The sequence below is a fragment of the Musa acuminata genome, chromosome BXJ3-8 (genome assembly GCF_036884655.1).
Source record: "Musa acuminata AAA Group cultivar baxijiao chromosome BXJ3-8, Cavendish_Baxijiao_AAA, whole genome shotgun sequence".
In the NCBI taxonomy this organism is placed as follows: domain Eukaryota; kingdom Viridiplantae; phylum Streptophyta; class Magnoliopsida; order Zingiberales; family Musaceae; genus Musa; species Musa acuminata.
The window spans coordinates 50,250,157-50,273,022 of record NC_088356.1 but is presented as its reverse complement, the minus strand read 5'-3'; the positions used below and the strand labels follow the sequence as shown (position 1 = coordinate 50,273,022).

Below are 22,866 nucleotides of genomic sequence, written 5' to 3'. Positions count from 1 at the left end.
TCTCTCTCTCAGGCAAACAATTGAAGTAATATGCAGTTACCAGATTCAAGTGATGCCCTCTGTCCCAAAGACAAAAGGAAAAAAGAGAATTTGGTAAGAGCAGATAAGCATCTAATTCTGGCTTAGTGTTGGCTGTGAGACTGTGTGTTCATGACATCAATTTTTTTGACTGGTCCTCTAAGTTTGATCCCTGTGCAAGAAGCATCTTGAGTAAGCTAAAAGCAACAGATACTTCCCATGGCCCTCTTGTACCATGCTTTGGCACCATGGCAAACACATGTAGCTTCAGTTGGTCCTTGTGAAGTTAAAACATATCTTTTTGGTGACAGTGTCAGGAGCTCAAATTTTATGACTTTTGTGCAGTGCCAAAGAGACCAACTTTTCACTTATTGGCCAAGGAATTGGACCAGATGAGACCAACTTCTCTTTTATCAATTCATTTGGGTGGAAGATCATATGGCAGAGAGCAGCCATGACAAGATGGCTCACCAGTGATCATGAATGGCTTACTTAGCATGCATTCATGCATGCAATATTAGACTCATGTGTGAAGCCTGCAATTTTTCGGTACTGAAAGATGTGAGATCAAAAAGTCTATATATCCTTGCTAAGTTCTTGCTTTTCAACTGGGACAGTACTCAAGTGTGATTAGGAAACTTTTGCATGCTTTTGGTTACAACCTCTGGTTTAACATGCACACCACTGTTTGAGTTCATGGAAACCTACAACAGCCTACTCCTCCAGTTTCAACCAAGGAGGAGGCAGCAAAAGAAGCTACAGCCACAGCCAAGAAGAAAGAAGGAGGACAAGTAGGAGATGGTGATGGCAGGAAGGAAGCAGTTACCACAACAAAAAGAACAACTGCTGTAAAAGAAACAGAAAGAGTAGCAGAAGAAGAAGGTGATGGGGAAGCAGCTGCAAAAGAAACAGAAAGAGAAGAGGAGGAAGAAGATGAAGATGATGAGGTAGCAGCTGCATCAAAATTACATAAAAGATAAAGAAAAAAAGAGTTTAGTTAAATCAAACTTGTAACTTAGCAAGTTAAGCTTTTAGATTGCATCAATGTTCAATGGTGGGGTCAAAGCATGGTAAGAAAGGTGTGGTCATTCATGGTTGGAGTTCATCAAGGCCTTTACTACCCCAATCATCAACTCATCAAAGCTTCTGACTGTCAACACTTCATATTTACCTCTGTATTTGAGTTGAACTGATGTTCATAAACTCTTCTGGATGACAACCAAATTAAATGTATTCTTAATCTTACACAACCATGATGAAAGAAATTTTCTTTTTTCAATATTACACACACACATATATACATATATATATACATATATATCTTTAACTTAAAAAAAAAATCACATTTACCTCTCTGTATTTGAGTTGAACTGATGATGTATATGGTTTTGCACACACACACACTTATATATCCCTTTTAATTTATTTTAGAAAAATCATACATATTTACCAATCTAGATTTAAGTAGAACTGATGTATATAGTTAGTTTTGATCAATTATAATTAAAATTTAATATCCAATTTGATCACAGTAGATACTTCACATGTGGAACCAATAACATATATATAATGAAGTGTGCATGCTCATGTCAAATCCTAGAGATGCTCAAGTGTCATCTTGACATACCATATTAACATGATATCAACTAATTATGGCTATAAAGCCAACATCAATATTTTCGTATTGAACTAACTAAACTAAATTATATCTCTTTATAAGTATTTTTTATTAACTAAATTAAATTATCATAAAAGATATCGTTGAATGTATTTCACGCGTAATCCTTTGCATGAACGAGGACTCAAATGAAATATGAGCATTAAGAGATACTGAATATATTTTATGTATAATCTTATTTAGGAATGAAGACTTCAATTCATGATGTATGGTCCGCATTCGAAGAACTTTTTCACTTCTCAAGTGTCAACATTTTAAGAATGGATTCGGATGATGAGTTGATAAAAATATTATGATAGTAATAATATTAAAATTTTAAAATATTTATATAATTAAATTTGGTTAGATGTTAATGAGGTGTGTATACGTGAATGATCCTAACATTATTTGGAAAGGTAATATGTTATTTCCACGTTTGGCGAACCTTTTCATTTTCCATCCTCCCGAAACGACTCCATCGCAGAAACCATCACGGGAAACGGCTACCTGGGAAACCGTTTCTCTCTTTCACGGTGTTTTGAAACCTCTTCTCCTCTCACATCTGACCGCCAAAACAAAGCCCTAAAAGGCCCGCACTCTCACTCTCCCTCGCGATCTCATCGACGACGGCGGCAATGGACGCCACCCCACGAAAACCTAAGCCCAGATCTACTCCCTTGAGGCCCAAACCCTCGCCGCTCGTCCCTCCGACGCCGGAATCCGCCACCCCGCGCCGCTCCCTCCGCCTGCACCGCTCCGCTTCCGGCCTCGCATCACCTCTCACCCCCGGCCCGGCTGCAGGCCGCCTCGACATACCCAGATCTGCCCGCAAGGCCAAGCGGTCGCTGCAGATCGACGAGGCGCCGCTTACCGAGCCGCCCTCCGCTTTCTCCCCTGTCACCCCGGAATCGAAGAGGAGGAGACGATCCCAGCCCTCCAGAGCTTCGAACGGGCGGGTGTACTACAAGAAGGTGGTGTACGACGGCGGAGAGTTTGAGGTGGGGGACGACGTGTACGTGAAGAGGAAGGAGGCGCCGGAGTCCGCCGATGACGACCCGGAGGTGGAGGAGTGCCGGATTTGCTTCCGGACAGGCAGGAGAGTGATGATCGAGTGCGATGATTGCTTGGGGGGGTTCCATCTCGTGTGCTTGGAACCGCCGCTAAGGAAGATCCCGGAGGGGGACTGGATCTGTGGGTTCTGCCAGGCGCGGAAGATGGGTATAGACGTGGAGCTGCCGAAACCTCCCGAGGGGAGGAAAATGAGGAGGACTGCCAAGGAGAAGCTTCTTTCTAGTGATTTGTGGGCTGCTCGAATCGAGAGGTAGTGCCTGATACCAGGGGACTACATATGTGTTTCGTTGTTGGTTCTAAAGTTACCATTGATGCCTTGAGCATTATCTTCTAAGGTCCATCTTGTGTTTAAACTGCTATTTAGTGCTTGTCAAATTAAGTGATAGCATTCTGTTTTTTGTGAGATTTGAGCAGCTTGTGGAGAGAACCAGATGGTACCTATTGGCTAAAATGTCGGTGGTACATAATTCCTGAAGAGACTGCAGTTGGGAGGCAGCCACATAACCTGCGGAGGGAACTATACCGTACAAATGATTTAGGTGATATTGAGGTATAAAATGCTACTCCTCTGCCCTTTCTTTCTTTTGATATCTTGCCTGGTTAATGCTATTGCTGCTTCCTTCAGTTGGGTCCATCTCTATATTCCTGACGAAATCTAAAATGAATACATACACATAGCGCTAGCTAGAAAAGAGATTTTTCAATAACCCAAAATGGAAATCCATTGACAAACTAAAAATGACTCACAATCTCTTATCTATTCTGAATTGCAACAAGATTTCTAAGGACCACCCCAAACAATCATACTTAATTAAATCTATCGATTCCTTCTGCCATATTAGAATGATTTTTTGGCTTAGAAAGCAACTCAATTTCTAGTGGATTTTGACTAGGGGGCAAAATGATCTGGTGGAATGTCATATCCAGTTAATAAACCAAAATTTATGAGTGATTGAATGCCAGTATCAAAAGTAAATTACGATCAAATCAAGCCCAATTTTGCAATGTAGAACAAGAAGAATATTGGCGTCCTACAAAGTTGGAGATGCTACCTGGACTCAATATACTTGATCCTAGTCAAATCACTAGTTGTTCTGCACTTGAGCCCCAAAAATTCCACCATGTTAACTTTTATAATATTTTATCATTTTTTAAACAATCATGTTTTCTTTTCAATATGTATTTTGGATGATAAATCTTCTTATGACATGGATTAATTACTATTTGTTTGTTCTAAGGACCTGAAACTCTGGTTGTCTGCAGATCGAGTCTGTCCTTCGGCATTGCTATGTTATGAGTCCAAACAACTATAAAGAAGCCAGCAATGAGGGAGATGATGTATTTTATTGTGAATATGAGTATGACATTCACTGGCACAACTTCAAGCGTCTAACAGATATTGATGATGCCATTGAGGTATGCTTGATCTTGGAATAAAGTAGACATTCTGGAGAAAACTTGACTGTTATTAGCATGTACGAAGCTTGAGCTTCTTTTATTTATCTCATGTTAGAATGACAAAGGAGTTGAAAGTGATGAAGATTGGAAAATTTCCAAGGATCCTGATACAGATGAAGATTCGGAGTGTGAAGAACTTGCTAGGGTGAACCATTCTGCTCAGAGGAGACATGAGTCAGCAGCCGTATGTTTTTTTTCAAATTTACCCTAACTGTTTCGGGATACTATTCAGATGATTTACTCTATATTTATCTTTCAGAACATACGCAAGGGAAGGACATTTGGTCTTCAAAAGATTGGTATAAAAAGAATTCCTGAACATGCACGATGCTCTAAGCAGACTGATTTGGAGAAGGCCAAAGCCATGTTGCTTCTAGCAACTTTGCCCAAATCACTTCCTTGCAGGACTAAGTAATCATGACCTGATTAATTTGCACTTGTTTTAACACCATTTTTAGGCTAATTATAACTTGGAGTTTATGTATCAGAGAAATGGAAGAGATAACTGCATTCATCAGAGGTGCTATTTCTGATGATCATTGTTCAGGACGCTGCCTTTATATTCATGGTGTTCCAGGAACTGGCAAGGTAGGCAGTTTGACTTAATGGCTTTCGCATTCTGTTAATTTTGTTTAGTTTGCTAAAAGTAGATGGTCCAATTGTTTTTTGACACTTGACATGCATCAAACTGCAGACTATGTCTGTACTTGCGGCAATGAGAAATCTGAGGTCGGAGGTCGATGCACGAACTGTGAGGCCCTATACCTTTGTAGATATTAATGGTCTGAAACTAGCTTCTCCAGAGAATATTTACAAAGTATGGTTTAGCTTTTCTTCTAGCCATTTGATCTTATTGTACGATCTTGATCATTAAACTAAACATGCCCGTTAAGTTCAGGTAATCTATGAAGCACTAAGTGGTTACAGGGTTGGATGGAAAACTGCTCTTCATCTTTTGAATGAACGTTTTTCCAAGGGTGGTGGAGTCAGCAACAATGAGCTTCGACCTTGTGTTTTGCTTATAGATGAGCTTGATCTTCTTTTGACTAGAAACCAATCGGTAACTCTTGCTATTGATGTATCTATTTCTTCTTAACATCACAAAGATTGATATTGGATGAAGAAGAAGCCTTTTAGTATTCTTTTTGAGTTAATTTGGTTCATAGATAGTGTATTAAAACTTTAAATTATATCTTTTACACAGGTTTTGTATAACATTCTTGATTGGCCTACTAAACCACAATCAAAGCTCGTTGTGATAGGTATCAAATGGTCATTCTTCTTTCTTTGCTTTTATTTGATTTTCATCTCAATTAATTTTATGAATGCATATTTTCTTTTGATAAATTATATTCAGGAATAGCAAACACTATGGATCTTCCTGAAAAGTTATTGCCACGCATTTCAAGCAGAATGGGGATTCAGCGGCTATGTTTTGGGCCTTATAGTTATCAACAATTACAAGAAATCATTTCTAGCCGTCTTAAAGGCCTTGATGCATTTGAGGAACAAGCTGTTGAGTTTGCTTCCAGGAAGGTAATCTCATGACCATCATACACCATTTGGAGGTCTTATTAGTCAGAAATTTACTTAAAAATCAATGCTTGGATTTATGGGTTCACGACTGATGCTAGTAGTCACATGTCTGACGGCATGGTGTTGACATGGGGTTCTTTGATGTACCAAGCAACCATTTTCTAGGCACATTCCTTTTTTGCCAGTATGCATGCACTCAACAATAACCAGAGTATTGGAAGTATGGAATTTTGAGCACACTCATTATGTGGACACTGATCAGTACATTGATTGCTGCATTTTATACTATAGAACAATGCATTCCATTCATGTATTAGCTAATTAAGAACAAAAATAAAGCATGATGTGACTTTGTGGAAGATTAAGATCCATGCTTATGCGACCTTACTAACTTTACATCATCTGTTATGACCTAGAATAATCTTGATCCTTCCATGTTTGGGCTGACGGTAAGAAAACACTGGAGCTTGATGGTTGGGTTAGGATGCCAACCGCTACCTATAACTTCTGTCAGATCTCATAAGCATAGATCTTATTCGATTTCATTATAGATTATGTAGTTGCTAAGCTATCATGATGGATGTTGTTTATGCTTTTCCAGTCCATCATATAACCTTTAACATTTCTCTAGATTTGGGAGTAATAAGCCTAAAAGGGGTAAGTCCTAATTTTTACTTCATCGAGATACATTCATTTGTATGTCATGAATGCAAGCCGAAGCATCAAATGACAATGAGGTAAAGAATGTGTTATTCATTAATGTGTGAGTGCTTTAGACTAAAATAATGCATCTAGTGATATCAATGCATCCAAGTTAAGTTCTGCAGTTGCTTAATATTCACACTTTTGTTATATGTGATGCATAACATTTCGTATACAATCAGGTTGCAGCTATGTCAGGCGATGCTAGACGGGCACTGGAGATATGTAGGCGGGCAGCTGAAATAGCAGATTATCAATTCAAGCAATCACCGTTGTGCAAACAGCCATCAGAATCTGTTGATGGTTCTTTTGAAGGTACTTAGAGAAGTAGGCATTGAATTTTCTGCAAATAAAAAATAAAGAAGTATCTCATCTTAAAAAATTCGTACGTCAGTATCTAATTAGTGCTTTATTGTATGTAATTTTCAAAACATGGTTATATTTAGTGTGTCTATTGTCTGGTTGAAACCACTTGGATACTTAAATGTTTTGTTGTTTTTTTGTTAACACTTCAATTTTCAAAATCTCAGACATTTATCATTCACATATATCTTAGTTTGAGCTTCATTGGGTTTACATTCAGGAAAACGGCTTGTTGGTATGGCTGATATAGAGGCTGCCATACATGAATTGTTTCAGGCACCACATATTCAAGTAAGTAAAAAATTTCAATGATTGAACATATATTTTCCTCTTAGTCACAGCTATGGTTTTAAATGGTAATGGGTGGATATTAATTTGACTTGACATGAATGTGCCCAAGAATAATATTCAGGATTCAAATAGTTTATTGCTGTAAGTCATGATACCATTTTAAATCTGATATTTATCCGCCTCACAGATAATGAAAACTGCTTCAAGACTCGGCAAAATTTTCTTGGTGGCTATGGTCTATGAACTTTATAGAAGTGGATTGGGTGAAACAAACTTTGAAAAGGTCTGTCTTTTTCCGTTTGTTTTGTGTTAAGATGAAATAACCTCTATATTTTAATTAACATGATCTTAACATCTCAAGAGTACTAGTTATATATCCATGTTTACCCTGTGGCAGCGAATATTTTTGAATTATTCTTTCATGTGAATGGTTTTTTAATAATGTTGTCTTTCTGTATGAAAATCGGTTGATATATTCATGGTTACCCTGTGATAGTGAATGATGTAGCAGTTCTGGATATTCTATTAAATTGAACTAACCTTCCACAGATCATATGTAGAGTGTGATCTATGACGAAGATGCACATTATTCCATTCATTTTTACTCCTGTTTGCTCTTTTTTATTGGTGCTTTTATAAGGTTTAATTTTGTGGATCTAGTTATTGATGAGATCATTGCATTGAAAATTTATTTATTTTTTGACTTTTTATTCTATATCTTTATTTGTATTAGAACTTTATATCTTCTTGATAAACAGTGTGGTCTGCTAATACCGATGAGCGATGAACAAGATGTATGTTTTTCACATGTGCAGCACTAGTTAATAACTTAATATCTAGCAAGTCGACTGCTTTCAGTAGTTTGCAAGCACAAGGTGTTTTATCCGATGTTTTCATTTAGTGCACCATCTTTTGTAAAAGCATGTTTAGAATCCAATTGCAGTTCATCTTATAATAGAGAAGCAGATCGTGCATCTTCTGCTTTATATTCCTTTTTTTTGCTTTCTAATGTGTATTATACCGTTAAGTACTTGCCTTGAGCTATTCTTTCTGCTTGCAGTTTATGCTTTAGCCTTATACAGTATCTCCTTGCTGCAGTTGGCTACCACTGTTGCCTCTTTGTGCACGAGCAATAAGGAAGCATCACCTGGATGGGATACACTCCTGAAAGTTGGGTAAGGATTAATCAAAATTTTGCATATGTAGCTAGCTTCCTAATCTTTGCCCAAATAATTTGCATGCTATTAGTGCAGAAAGATTGTATTGAAACATTGAAAGTGGAAAATGATAGAGAAAACATAACACATGCCACAACAGACTGCTAATTCTACAAAAGATACTGTCAATGAAAGTGCTGCTTATTTCTGTAGGAAAATATTAGAAGTTAATATTTGAATCTTCACTTTTAGAACTGCATATCTGTCATTTCGCACCTGTTTAAGTTAACATCTGATTCTCATACAAGTTATGATTATTTGAGTCATTCATTGAAAAGAGAGTTGTGCAAAATAATGCCAAGTGCTAGGCCGCTTATATAAGCTTTTCTGATCTGGAACATTAGAAGACAAAATGTGGAACTATGATGTGAAGATCGCTAATAATTTCAGTTGTTGTATTATGGTTATGCTAGCTATATCAGGTACTTGTTCATATTGCTTTGTGGACCTGCTCATTTTTCTAGAAAGTTAATATTCCAAGTTCTGCTGGATCTTATTGCAGTTGCAAGCTTGGTGAGAGTAGAATAATACTTTGTGAGGAAGGCACAAAGCATAGGTTGCAAAAATTGCAGCTCAACTTCCCAAGGTTAGCTTCTGTTGCTTGGAAATTTTGGTTTGTTTTTAGGATAAAATTATATAGATATTGTTTTGCAGAACATTGAATGAGTTTTGAGGGAGGCTGGTCTTTGGCCTACATGTTACCCTCATTTTTTTATAGTTAAGCTTCCTTCACCTTGTTGGACCAAATATTGATACAGAAGTTGCAAGTCATCTTGCTGGCTACGAAGATGGCTTTGTCTGTTCTATACAGCGAAAATTGTATGCAATTTTGGATGAAAATTGGTTGACTGCAAGATTGCTTATGGCATCATAAGATTGGGCATGTTAGCTCAATTGACAGTTTTAGAATTTATGCAAAATTAAACCTAGCATGTAATTCACCTGCCAGTATTCCTACAATGCCATTGTCAGATTTTTATCTTGTGAAGCACACAGTTCTTGAAATATTAGATGATCTTACATAAGAACTCCTAAGGATACTAATAGAGGGTAATAACAGTGATGAGCATCAAGTTTTTCAATGGTATTTAATGCCTACATGATCATCTGATTATAAATTTCGTGCTCTCTTATGTTGGAGCTGATTGGATCGATCAATTTCGGATCCAAAACCAGCTATTTAAACCTCCATTTCCATGTTCTTTCCTACTACCATTTTTTTGTCTTCGTTTAGTTAACATATTTGATGAAGATGGTGATGAAGATGATGCTGATGCCCTTGAAATTTATAGGAGACTGTAAACGGTACAACGCTTGTTTTATGTCCGGTAAATGTAACTTATAAGAAAGAATTATATGATCTTTTTAATACAACTAGGACAGTAATATCTTTGTTATAAGCACTTTATAAATCATTGATGTAATTGTCATAAATTTGGTACTCAAGGTTTTGTCTGTTTATTGATTTTAGTTTGGTTGTACATACACGTGAAAATGTTTTACTGCTGCCACTTGATCTTCGTATATAAAGTTTTGGACTTCCGAAATTAGTGTGCATCATGGGAAGTTTCCAACGTCTATCATTTAACAATTCTGTAATGACACCAATACCCCTTGAAACAACCAGCTATGACCTTTGGATAGTAGACTATCAGCTATATTCTCATTTCCTTCTGCCTTATTATCTTTGATTTGACCCAGGGTCAAGCATAGAGCTTCAGAGACTTATATTAATTTGTATAAAAAAAAATTACACTTGCTACTTTCTTCAGCATCATTCTTTTGGGAAATGTAGTAGAGTTATTTGGTTAAGAGCACCAAGCGGCTTGATACATTTAAAAACTGATATAATACTTGTTCTATTTTTTTTTTATGGCAGTGATGATGTCGCTTTTGCCTTGAAAGATTGCTCAGAACTTCCTTGGTTGTCGAAGTATTTATAAATTATTACTCTGGAAAGAAGATGAGGTGCTACTCGGTTCCACTATTCATTCCCAAAAGTCTGGGCTCTTCTTTTTATTAAATGTAAGCTATATTGATTTTAAAATTTTACGTTACGATCTTAGAATTTAACTTTTGCAGAACACAAGTCCTGAATGCTTTATTTCTCAACATATAGTGATACTTTCTTGAAGTACCTTCTGATGTTGGTTGTGAAGTATATTTAATGTATACTTGTGAAGAGGGATCAAACATTAAAAAAAAAAAAAATCAACCATTTGGTGATGCAGAAGATGGATATTTTGATGTTGCTAGTATTGAGCATTAAATTTTGCTTATTGGTCTGAAATCAACAAAAACAGGATTTGGAACCTCAGGGAGTAAGGCTCCAGCAGGAGTATTAACTTCTGGTAGTTTAGACTAGCGGCATTTGTTTCATCCATTGGTGATTGTATACTGTAGTAAATCCGGGTTAGCCATTAATGCAATTGTTCTGTTTCTTTTTTTTGTTTGTTCTCTTTCTCTCTCTTTCTCTGTCTGGCAATTAACCTTTCATCTATTGGTTTCATTAATGTTGTAATCATCAAGTGATAAGATGATCTGCAGTGCTTATATCCCCTTTGTCTTGCAGGTTGTGCTGATGTGGAAGATGCTGGATGGAGGTCGACACTTGACGCTGCTATGACTTGGTTACATTGATGAGGGAAATCTAAGAGCTGTTTGAAAAACTCGGTTCTAATTTCCATGCATCCCGAGAAATGCATATTGCAGAATCAAATGCCCCATTCTGAAAGGTGGAATATGTTCCCTCGGCCCCACCTTGGTTTTGAAGAAATCATTTATACGAAATGTGGATCACCTGTTATTGGGTTTCGTGCTGTTAATCAATATCAACATAAGGCTTACCCAAATTTTCCAATGCTGAGGTAAACAAATCAGAATTTGACATCTAAAGTCTAAATTTGGTTGTAAGCAAAATATTTTCCAGATTATTTGATCCATTAATGCTTTAAGGTGTGTTATTATTAGTAACTTGAAGATTTCTAGTCTCCACTTCATGTATATCTATCTCTACGCTGCGATGGTATTTACCACCCTCTCAGGTCCGCGTGACCCATTACTAGAATCTGTTGTGCAGAATTTGGAACTGGCATTTACAAAGCGGTCTCAGTTTAGTTTTGAATCAGAATTGTTTTATATATATATATATATATATATATATATATATATATATATATATATTCTTAAATTAGTTGTTTATTTAATTGTTGGAAGAGTAAGTTTATGGCTCATAAGAGAAAATTGGTTTTTATTATTATTTTTGATCAATTCGGAATCGAACCAAAGCTGTTGGTTTAATTCCCACAGGCCTTCTCGCTGAAAGTCCAAGTAAATAGTTGATATAAGTATCAAAATAAGATTGTAATTATTAAAAACTTTCTTATGGCAAATGTCATTAATGTTGCAAAGGGAGAATATTCTGAAATCCCCAAGATGAAAGTTTTGGTAGTTACAAGCATGAAAGGCACAAAGTCTGATGAATACCAGGCTAAGAACAGACGGTTGAAATTAAATCACCTTTTACCGTTGTTGTTGTCATTATAGATTAATCGAAGGGATAAGAAATTATTATAAATTAAACCAGGTTTAAAGACCTCTTCAGACTCAGACGGCATATACCAAAAGCATAAGAAATTATGATGTTCCTCAAGACAGTGAAGAGTGTGTGCATACAAAAAGCAAAATAAACTTGGCCAACGGGCTGAAAATTGCCACTTAAAACCATGTAGATGTTGAACCAAAGTTTGCAATATCACAGCATAGCATTCGATAGGGAAAGAAAGGATTAGAGATACAGGCCAGGCCAGGCCATTATGGTACTCAGCAGCACAATTCATTCAACCAATTCCGACATATTTCTTCGTCTGTATGTGAGCTAGAAGAAATTTGGTACGGATGAGAAGAACCGGCATGAGATTACCATCATGCGCCACACTTTGTGCTCATTCTCCATGCTTGCTTTGCTCTTTTAAGCAGGATCCATAAATTAACTCTCGCTGTTCAACAGAGAGAAAATATCTGCTTAAGACAGGGAGGTCTTCAACCACAAATGCCTCCCCAGCATGGCGTTTCCATGAACGGCGAGGTATTGAGCGTTCAACCTAGAGTTAATCGAAAAAACACTATCAGGAATCATGTGGGGAAGTTCAAAATAAAAATAAAAATAATAAAAAAGTCAGTAACCCAAGCCATAGAAATTTTATAATGAAAAACTACTGACTTGTCAACGTCAGGTATGGCCAAGGGATCGTAGTTCTCCTCCCTCTGCTCCATGCTTGGAACTGCACCAACCATATGTGTCATTTCAGGTACAGATTCGACCTGGAAGAAATAACACCGTAGACAAATGTTAAGCAGTGAAGGCTACACGATCCAGAAATACAAGCGAATAAGCATTATTATATGACGTGCTTTTGATGTACGAACAACACAAAAAGATAGATAAAAACCACTAAAAGAGCTTTTTTAAGTCACGACGAGTCTCTTTTGGGCAAATTACGTGCCCGCACATACAATACTGGATTGAAGTTGAATTACTTTTGGGATGATGATGTGCCTAATCCTGCATTTACCTGTTCTCTTATCAATACCCAAACAGGCAGCACAGCAGCAGCAGACCTCTTATTCCTTGCCCTTCCAAAGGTCGGACCCACTTCCTCACCACATCAAAATCGAGTACCATGGGACATATTATTATTGTTCATGTACGATGAAACAAAGGATCATGGCATGTGTAGGTTTTGAATATTGGTCGATTGCAGTTTCGGAAAGCGGATGGATTGACATGGTACCGTTATACCAGGGTAGTATACTGACCTATATGAAAAAAATGATAAACAATCAAATACCGACCAATACCTAATCCATATGGTCTATTATTGGTCCATGGTCAAACGGCTAAATAACATCAAAAAGGGAGACATGGAGAGGGATAGAGAGAGAGGGATAGAAAGAGAGAGCTTTCAATTTGTTCAAGTTGCATATGGATCCATCAACTTACTGTAACAAATAATTTATTATAAAAATATTAATCCTATCTTAAGAATCAGAAGATACTGAACTTAGATGAATGAGTTATTAACAATGATATGTTCCGAAAAAGCATATTAAATATCTTCTAATATCACTTCAGTAAAACTGACGAGATAACAGATAACCAATTTATCGAAAAACTACATCCATAAGAGAATCCAACCATGCAGTTGGAACTAATAAGTATATGTGCAAGTAAGATAGTGGAAGAAAACATAGAAGGTGGTTAATCTTGCCTGTTGAGGGTATTGACCATATCCAGCATAAGCTCCATATGCATACAAGGACGGGTCTTGAGACGCTCCGTATGCATATGCATCATAACCATAACCATAATAAGCACCTGCCCATTGATTAGGATCCGCTTGCTGACTCCATGCCATGGTCGGGTCCTGCAAAATGATTGGATAGACGAACATAAGGACACATGATTTGACACTTGCCTCTGAAAAATAAACATATCAAAAGGTGGACATGCAATTTTATTTTGTCAAGAAAAAAGGAAGAAAAATATTAGTTAATTTGGCATGATGCTACAAGATGATGACCTAAGGAAATTAAAATCATGAAAATGAAAAATATTAAAATATTTCCATTTTAACTTATTATGATGGATCTTACAGCACTTGCCATAGCACAGATAAAAACAATTGCACCTATGATTTTCTGAAATTACCGGAAAGGAAAAATTAACTCATCTCAAGTAAAGGTTCACATGTATCTTCTACTATGTCAATTTCTATGAAAAAAATACATAGTTTCTAAAGCTTGTGATAGGCTATGTAAACCTAAAGAAACATCAATCTGCCATGGCAGTCACATCAACTATTAACAACTCTCTCCTTTCTAGATGTGAGCATTGTTTCCTTAGTTGACTGGTCAAACTGATTGATATATATTGCCTCAAAAGACTTGGATAACTAAGTATTTGAATATCACATTATAAATTACAGTATCCCCCTTGTTTAGATGCTTTCAAATCAGAAATTGAGAACTTCCTTCATGTTTCATCAACTTAAACAACAGCAAACTAGACCAAAAAATTTAAGTCTTTAGTTTCTTTCATTTTTTCAATTAGGGAACTGGAATTAGCTCTTATGAAGCTAACATAGAGATTGACTTACAAATGCAAAGTTCTGCTCAACTTTCTACTGTCGCCTTCTCATCTTAAAGTAATGGTCACAGTTGCCAACCTCACATTGTTTGGTGCAAGCCCAAATGAGATTAATGAGTTATGTCAATCAATTCATTTACAAGATATTGAGGATTAGAAGCCATAGACAAAGAGCTGGAGTGAAGACCATAAGCCTTGCCAATCAGCTGAGTAACAAAATACTAAGGGCTGAAATTAATAGTTTATGACATCCAACTGACAACCTCATGGCTGTTGGGCATCAAAACCACTGAAAGCATAAGGATGTCAGAGAAGGTCTCACTACACATCAAATATGCTATCATGCTTATCTAGAAAATAAAGAATTTGTAGCCATCTTTCGTCAGCACCTTGACAAATACTAGCATACTGGTAAGACCCTAAAGTCTTATCGTAGGCTCTGATACCAAATGATAAGACCCTAAAGTCTTATCGTAGGCTCTGATACCAAATGATAAGATCCTAAAGTCTTATCGTGGAAGAAAGGGGAGAAATGGGGATGATAATGATCGTTTCGAGAGGATCGGCCTCCTTGATCGCTTCGAGGGGATCGGCCCTCCTTGATCACTTCGAGGGGATCGGCCCTCCTTGATCTCTTCGAGGGGATCGGCCCTCCTTGATCACTTCGAGGGGATCGGCCTCCTACGGTTTGTCCAAAGACAATAATATTTTTCATAGATTACTGAAAAGAAACAGTTACATCCCTATTTATAGAGTTCCACCCAAAGTCCATCAGGACTTGAACTCTAATAATAAATAAATATTAAATAAACCACTACTTGACTCTAATTGAACCAAATCGACTCAATAAACAACTGGACTAAACAGACTCAATAAACATTATTCAAAAGCTCAGAAAAAGGGTCCTAACAGTTCCTCCCTCTTCAAATCAGCCTTGTCCTCAAGACTGAGCAGCATCAATCTCGAGAAGGTTCTCTTTCAGCACTTTAGCCATAGACTATCTGCAACGCATCACAACCCGTTGATCAAGTAAGTATGGTCTCCACGTTTTGAGAGTGTAAGCAACAGGTCGATCTTTCAGTGTAGTAATTATTGCATGAAACTTCTGACCTTGTATAATCAATTTTATCTTTGAACCTTTGCTATCACAAGTGAAAATCCGTCCATCAATGATCTTTACTTCGAATCTGTCATAGTCTTCAATATGGTGGGCCAATCGGTCAACAGTCTCACTATCCATAAAATTGTTAGTGCTACCAGTATCAATCAAAACTATAACAGGCTGATGTTCCAGAGTTTCGCCAACTTCCATAGTTTGCGGGTTAGAGTAGTCGGCTAATGCATGCATTGTATATATGGTAGGTCCAACATCTTCATTAGAATTTATACCTTCATGATCGAAGTCCACATTCTTAGCTTTCGGTTCCTCTCCAATTGGTTCAATCATCAGAAGTTGCCCTTTTTCATCATAATACAAACCCCTTGCTGATCTTTCCTTACTAATTTTTTTCTCATGTAGATTTGCAAATGAGATCGCAGCTATCATAGTACGGGATTGACGAGCCTTAACTTCACACCGGATCTCTGGAATAAGCCCTTCAATAAATGTATCCAGAAGTTGTCGGTTCGACCAATCTCTAGCTTGATTTGATAATCTTTCAAACCTACTCTGATATTCTAACACTGTAGAAGTTTGATGAATTTTGGCGAGCTGGCAATCAACATTCTCATATTCGGATGGGCCAAAGCGAACAAGAAGCCCTCTTTTGAACTACTCCCACGAAGGAACTCCATGAAAAGTTTCATACCAATCGTACCACTGGAGTGCATCTCCCTCGAGTTGAATTGAGGCCACTTCTACCTTGGATTCTTCTGGGGTTCTGTGGAAACGGAAAACATTTTCTGCCTTAGAGATCCAATTGGTCGGATCTCCATCTTTCCATCTCGGAAATTCCATCTTCATGTGTGAGTAATTTGTGTCATAATCTTGGGGCCCTTTTCTTGTATTTTCAGATTTGTGCAAAGTAGAACTTGAGCCCCCATTTTGTTGAAATTTGTTGAGGCTCTCCATTAGGCTCTTTTTGAAATCATTAAGTGTTTCTTGCAGTCGATTCTCAATTCTGATTTCCAATGCTTCCATTTGTGCTTTCACCGAGTTATCAATGGCCATTGCGTAAGACTGCAAATCTGTAATCTCAACTCCTGTTTTTGGTGTTGGGTCAAGGGCATCAACACTATCGATGCGAAGTTGCCGAGGAGGTGGACGCCAAGGCAGTGCTGCGGTCGCTGCGTTAGAGGAAGAGTAGCTACCCTGTGTTTATGTCACTGCGTGAGATGAGAGCACCAAGGCTGAAAGACGACGGTTGCGACTATTGTGACCCAAGGAAGCAATCGCCGAGCAGCCGTGTTGACGCTGCGATGATGGCAACCGACAACTGCAGCAGCGGAGGCAGAACAAGAGGGAGGTGGCGTTGAAGCGGCCGGGGTTGAGGCTGCGGCTACGATGCAGAGCAAGGTGGGCTGCAGCAACGATGCAGATCGAAGGGGTTGAGGCGAAGGCTGCGGTGGCTAGCAGCAGCAGTCGTTGCTGGCCGGCGGCGGTGGAGAAGGAGGCAGCGAGGGTCGTGGCAGGCTGGGCGGCGAGCGGCGTCGTCGCTGGCTGGGCAGCAGTGGCGACGGTGGTGGCAACCGGCGTTCGCAGCAGCAAGGGGATCCACGACTGCGGCAGCAAGGGGACCCGCGACTGCGACGGTGGTAACTGCCCTGTTTCGGTCACCACCGATGCAGAGCAAGGGGAAGCAACGGCTGGGAAGCGAGCGGGAGCAGCGGCTGGGAGGCGACGGCGACGGCGCTCGAGGCGACGTCGGCGGCTGGAAACAAGGGCAGCAGATGTGAGTTGTCGTGATAGCCCTGTTTCGGTTACAAAAGATGCAGAGCAAGGAGGATCGGCTGCGATCGACGAGGGGCTACGGCAACAGAGGAACTCTGTTTCTGCAACCGCTGCAAGGAGGGGCTGCGGCAACCGGCGGTTGCGGTTGTGGTGCCGGCGATCCTTCTCGCTCGAGCGAGATGGGAACGCGAGGAGAAGAGGTCGCTGGCCAGGTGATCGAGCGGAGGCGATGCGGCTGGGAACAAGGGCAATCCGTGAGTTGCCCTGTTTCGGTCGCCGCGAGGAGGGCGACAATCGGCCGCTGCGGCTGCGACCCAAGCGAAGGCAGTGGAGAGGCAGCGATGGTGGCGCGGCTGGGAGCAGCGTCACCAACGATCGCCGAGGAGGAGAGGTCGAGCGGCTGCGCTGCGACGCAAGGGGAGGCGGGCGGCGGTAGTAGGGCTGGGATGGACGTTGGCAGCGTCGTCTCCTGGCCGGGGAACAACGGTGGCGGTGGTCGCCGGCCGGGAGGCGGGGCGATGGTGGGCGCTGGCCGGAGAGAAGCAGCGGCGGGTGGGCTGGCCGGAAGCACGGGACGCAGGGGTGGCTGCGGCTTCTTCTTCCTCTCGTGTTTCTTCTTTCCTTTTTTTTTTTTCTTTTTTTAACACGATGACGAACTACAGCGAGAACGCCGAGGATCACTGGTCTGATACCAAATGGTAAGACCCTAAAGTCTTATCGTAGGCTCTGATACCAAATGATAAGACCCTAAAGTCTTATCGTGGAAGAAAGGGGAGAAATGGGGATGATAATGATCGCTTCGAGGGGATCGGCCTCCTTGATCGCTTCGAGGGGATCGGCCCTCCTCGATCTCTTCGAGGGGATCGGCCCTCCTTGATCACTTCGAGGGGATCGGCCTCCTAGGGTTTGTTCAAAGACAATAATATTTTTCATAGATTACTGAAAAGAAGCAGTTACATCCCTATTTATAGAGTTCCACCCAAAGTCCATCGGGACTTGAACTCTAATAATAAATAAATATTAAATAAACCACTACTTGACTCTAATTGAACCAAATCGACTCAATAAACAATTGGACTAAACAGACTCAATAAACATTATTCAAAAGCTCAGAAAAAGGATCCTAACACATACATTGATGTAATATGCCTCTGTAAAAAGCTTAATGTCAATTACAAAACACTCCTTAAATTAAAAGATATGTGCCTGTTAAGAAATTTTAGATGTCAATGCATACCATGATTGTTAATGCTGCAACAAAAGCAATCACACTTGAGGATAATCTAGTAACAAACTGCCAAATGAAATTATCATGCATGCTTCATTCAATTTCCCAAGAAAATGAAACAAGAATTAGAGTAAAGTTGTTTATACAAGTACTATAGACTAAAGAACTATATTTCTTAAGTTAGGGATGACTGACTTATGACCAGGATAAATGACAACTTTTGAAAAAAAAAAAAAAGGTTAAATCACACTTATCCTCAACAAAAAGGGAACGTAAGTCGGTAGCAATAACCACATGATTTACCTGCTTACTTGCTGGACTTCTACCCCATGAAAGCCTGACGATTTGCTGACCAATCATGGATCCATGAAGCTTCTGTATTGCTTCCTCAGCAGATGCCCTATAAAACAAAACAATGGAATAATTTTTTATTTTATTTGTGAAATGATTAAGATTCATTAGAGAATTTATGAATTCATTACCAACTGAGATGACATTATATGATGAGATACAGACAAGTGACTCAGATTAGGATATATAATGTCATGGGAAGCATTAGAGAAAATAAGTTCATAAAGTATATTCATTGGCGGTGTTAGAAATATCAAATAATTTAACACCATACTATAATCAATACAATATGTAGAGGTGGATGTGAATGTCCATGTAACACTGCTATAATCATAAAATAGGAAGTAGAGCAAGAAACAAATTAGTTCAAGTATGTTGTCAAGAGACTAGGTATAATTCTCTAAGGTCACAACCAAGGTTCAAAATACTAAATTTTCTTCGTATTTTGACTCAATCCTTTTGATAGTTTTCCAAGTTACCAAGATAAAAAGAGGCCGCTAGTGCACAAGGTTCCTATCAATTCAGGTTGCAGCAACGGCCAATTCAAGCAAAGTGATCCATGAAGCGGATAACTGCTTTAATCACTCAAAACCAGGTCATCCATATCATAGTGGGTTTACCTTGGCACCAAGTCTATTACTCTTAATCATTCATAAATATGTTCACAAAAGCTTTAAAAGTTCATAAGAATTACATACATCCAATTTCATGCTCAATACATAAATGTATTCTAAGATGGTGTGGTTTTCATTTACAATACACCATTTGGAATATTCAAAATGTTTCGACTTGATATTATTTGAAGATATTTATAAAAAAGTCCATGAGTACCAGCTGTGGCCAAAAAGTTCCAGTTATACTAAAAACTTATTGAAACTGACCAATACGGCCTTGGCCCAAATAGTACCAGCTATATTAAAACCTCTTGACCTAGGAACCATGAGCACGAGTATGACACTAATGTGTTTCCTGGGACTTTATTGCAAGTAGAATTGTACAATTAATAGTAAGTAAATTTTCTTACCAAAATATTTAAAAATTCAATAATCTGAATGTTCAGGTCATAGTTAGATATAAGATTGTAGTGCCCTTTTTAAGAATGTTCCAAATTATATGATACTCAAACCTAATGAAGCTACCACATAAATAATGTCGATGGTCAACTTATTTAGATTAGTGCGATAACAAATAGATAGATGATCATCTTGTTAAAATTAATGCAGTAAAGACAACATGATGCTTCACAAGTTTCCAGCCTACCTAGCTACAAACTGCACAAAGCCACATCCTTTACCAGCTGGAATCTTCACATATATAATATCACCAAACTGAGAACATATTTGTTTCAGTTCCTCTTCTGTGACGTTAGGGTCCAAACAACCAACAAATATCTGTGACAGAAACAGAAAAGTTAAAGACTGTTCCAGTATAGAAGATGAATAAATTCTGAAGATGATACAAATTACATACAGTTGTGTTTGTGATATCATTGTCTGGTGGAACAGGTGGCAGCTGTGCCACTGTATATGTCGTAGCTGGATATAAAGCTGCCAAAAACACATGTATACATAAAAACTGGTTGGCCTTGTCGGTATAAGCATAACATAAAAGATTGAAAGGCCAAGATAGCAGATCAAGATTAGAAGGAAAAGTCAACAAAAACACCGACATAATCAGCAAAAACATACACAACAAAGTGACATCCATTTAAAAATTTAACAAGCATACCAACCAGCTATATACCCAGGTTGCCACTAGTTGTGAATTCTTTGCATACTCCTTATTTTCTTTCCAAGAGTTGTGTTGTAGTGTTGCTTTTGCATGGTAAAAAATATTCCATGTCACATAAAATTACCTTTTGCAGCCGGATACTGTTGCTGGAGACCAGTAGTTTTCTTAGGTGTGGCTGCACTTATTCGCATGGGCCGTGAGGAGCAATAGACACCATTCATTTCAGTCATTGCACGATTTCTTTCCATCTCATCAGCAAATTTAACAAAACCATAACCCTTTGAACGTCCTGTATTAGGATCAGTGACAACCTTGGCACCTCTAACTGATGGATAGTTGGCACGAAATGTCTCTTGTAACAAGTAATCTGTCACATCAGATGCTAAATCTCCCACAAAGATGGAATGGTCAGGTCCAGCATCAGGGCGCCTTTCTCCAATTCCAAAGGAGGCCCAATTCAGCCTAAAAGTCTGTTCTGTGCCAGGCATTTGAGCTCCATTATATGTCTGCAGAATTCTTTCAGCAGCCGGATGTGAAACAAACTCTATAAACCCATACCCTTCAGGAAGCCCTGTTATCTTGTTGCGAATAATTTTTACTGATACTACCTGCAATTACGTAGACAATTTTTCACCAATTATAAAGTAAAAAATTTCATTCATAGAATCCTAAAGTCACAGAGTATAGGCAATAGCAGCATAAACAAGTGATAACAGTGAAACCTACAGGTACTAACAAGAAACTACAAGTGTGCAACGGAGTAACCTAACCCCATGCCAAGTGAACCAGACACCAGTTATCCAAGGTTTCCCCCATCAAATACAGCAGCATGAAAATGAAATAAAGAAGGTTGTCTCGAGAAGGACGAAAACATTCACGATCAATTAACAATTAACATCATAACTCCAAAGCAGATGGTTTGAATAGTGAATTGCTAGGCCAATCTAAGCAAACGAGGGACTTTATGCAAGCCTAAAAGTCACAATTCACCTAGACAGAAGAAGAATCTACAAGGATTGACAAGTTTTGCTAAAGAGACGGACCAACATTTGATCCAATGACATGGATACCCTGTGGAACCAAATAAAGACAATTACCATTGTTTCTCAAAACTACTGCAACTTTAAATCTTGGACATGTGGAAACATTTCGCATCAAAATTAACAAAGTCCACATATCATAAGCGCATGGTGTACACAAGAAAAACGTCCCTTGACCAAAATAATCAAGTACAAAGAATGGCAACATATAAGCAAACTAGAGATTTAAGTAACCTAATTTCTGAGTGTTAATCTAGTGTTTCACAGTTCGTACATCCTAAGTAAACTTCAAGACCAAAAACCTGTCAGGGGGCTCGGCTAATCTCTAAAGAAAAATACGAAAGGAGAGGTCGAGAGTTACCTCCCCGTGTACGATACAGAGGATGGCAACATATAAGCAAACTAGAGGCTAAGTAACCTAAAATTTGAGCGTTAATCTCGTATTTCACAGTTCAAAAACCCTAAGTAAACTTCAAGACCAGGAACTCGTTTGGTGTCAGGACTAAACCCTCAAGGAAATCTTGAAAGGAGGGGAAGAGATTTAACTCCCAGATTTAATACAAAGAATGGCAACATATACGCAAACTAGAGGCTGAGCAACCATCACGCAATCCGTAATTCGGCACTTCGGAAACCCTAAGGAGACTTCAAGACCAAAAAAAGCTAGTCAGGGAACAGGGCTAAACGCTAAAACAAATCACGGAAGGAGGGGACGAGCGTTACCTCCCCGGTGTGGGCGAAGCAGTTGTGGAGGTAGCTCTCGTCGACCCAGTACTGGAGGTCCCCGATCCATAGGCTCCGGACCTCCTCGAGGGTGGCCGGCTGGTGGTATCCGTGGGAAGAAGTGGTGGGGGGGGCTGCGGCGGCCCAAGCTTGGTGGTGGTGGGATTGCACCCACTGTTGCTGCTGCGATGGATCCATCGGTTTCAGCGGAGACGAAACGATTTGAGGTTTCGCCAGGTTTGTTTCACCGCCCTCTCCGACCTCTTATGTTGATCCCTTATTTTCTAAATTACACACATACCCCTCCAACGTGTTATATATATATATATATATATATATATATATATATATATATATATATATATATATATATATATATATATATATATATATATATATATATATATATATATATATACATACATATATATATGTATACATA

General features: G+C 38.8%; 2 protein-coding genes and 1 non-coding gene across 4 annotated transcripts; 2 read left to right on the top strand and 1 right to left on the bottom strand.

Moving 5' to 3' along the window:
• The first annotated feature begins 2,233 nt into the window (after positions 1 to 2,233).
• On the top strand, positions 2,234 to 11,019 carry LOC135645237 (origin of replication complex subunit 1-like). 2 transcript variants are annotated; one of them, XM_065163424.1, is made up of 17 exons: positions 2,234 to 2,996; positions 3,161 to 3,296; positions 4,010 to 4,162; positions 4,260 to 4,388; positions 4,464 to 4,615; positions 4,693 to 4,792; positions 4,899 to 5,021; positions 5,103 to 5,264; positions 5,409 to 5,466; positions 5,562 to 5,740; positions 6,625 to 6,757; positions 7,026 to 7,096; positions 7,284 to 7,379; positions 8,195 to 8,271; positions 8,816 to 8,899; positions 10,193 to 10,281; positions 10,886 to 10,992. In XM_065163424.1, the coding sequence occupies exons 1-16, from the start codon at positions 2,311 to 2,313 to the stop codon at positions 10,254 to 10,256; spliced, it is 2,403 nt and encodes an 800-aa protein (XP_065019496.1). In that variant the 5' UTR covers positions 2,234 to 2,310; the 3' UTR covers positions 10,257 to 10,281; positions 10,886 to 10,992. The 2 variants fall into 2 exon arrangements, 1 of the variants encoding a protein (XP_065019496.1); XR_010498698.1 differs by having other exon boundaries at positions 2,235 to 2,996; positions 10,193 to 10,338; positions 10,886 to 11,019.
• Positions 4,070 to 4,147, top strand: LOC135647827 (small nucleolar RNA snoR28). The gene has a single exon (XR_010500522.1). It is a non-coding gene; the product is annotated as a small nucleolar RNA snoR28 (small nucleolar RNA).
• A 985-nt stretch (positions 11,020 to 12,004) lies between the features above and the next one.
• Positions 12,005 to 22,696, bottom strand: LOC135643983 (polyadenylate-binding protein RBP47B'-like). The gene is made up of 8 exons (XM_065161317.1): positions 22,425 to 22,696; positions 20,786 to 21,269; positions 20,401 to 20,477; positions 20,191 to 20,321; positions 18,883 to 18,979; positions 13,584 to 13,739; positions 12,536 to 12,636; positions 12,005 to 12,416 (listed from the first exon to the last, which is right to left on the bottom strand). Exons 1-8 carry the CDS (start codon positions 22,620 to 22,622, stop codon positions 12,338 to 12,340), a joined length of 1,323 nt encoding a protein of 440 aa, XP_065017389.1. The 5' UTR covers positions 22,623 to 22,696; the 3' UTR covers positions 12,005 to 12,337.
• Between the last annotated feature and the right edge of the window lie 170 nt (positions 22,697 to 22,866).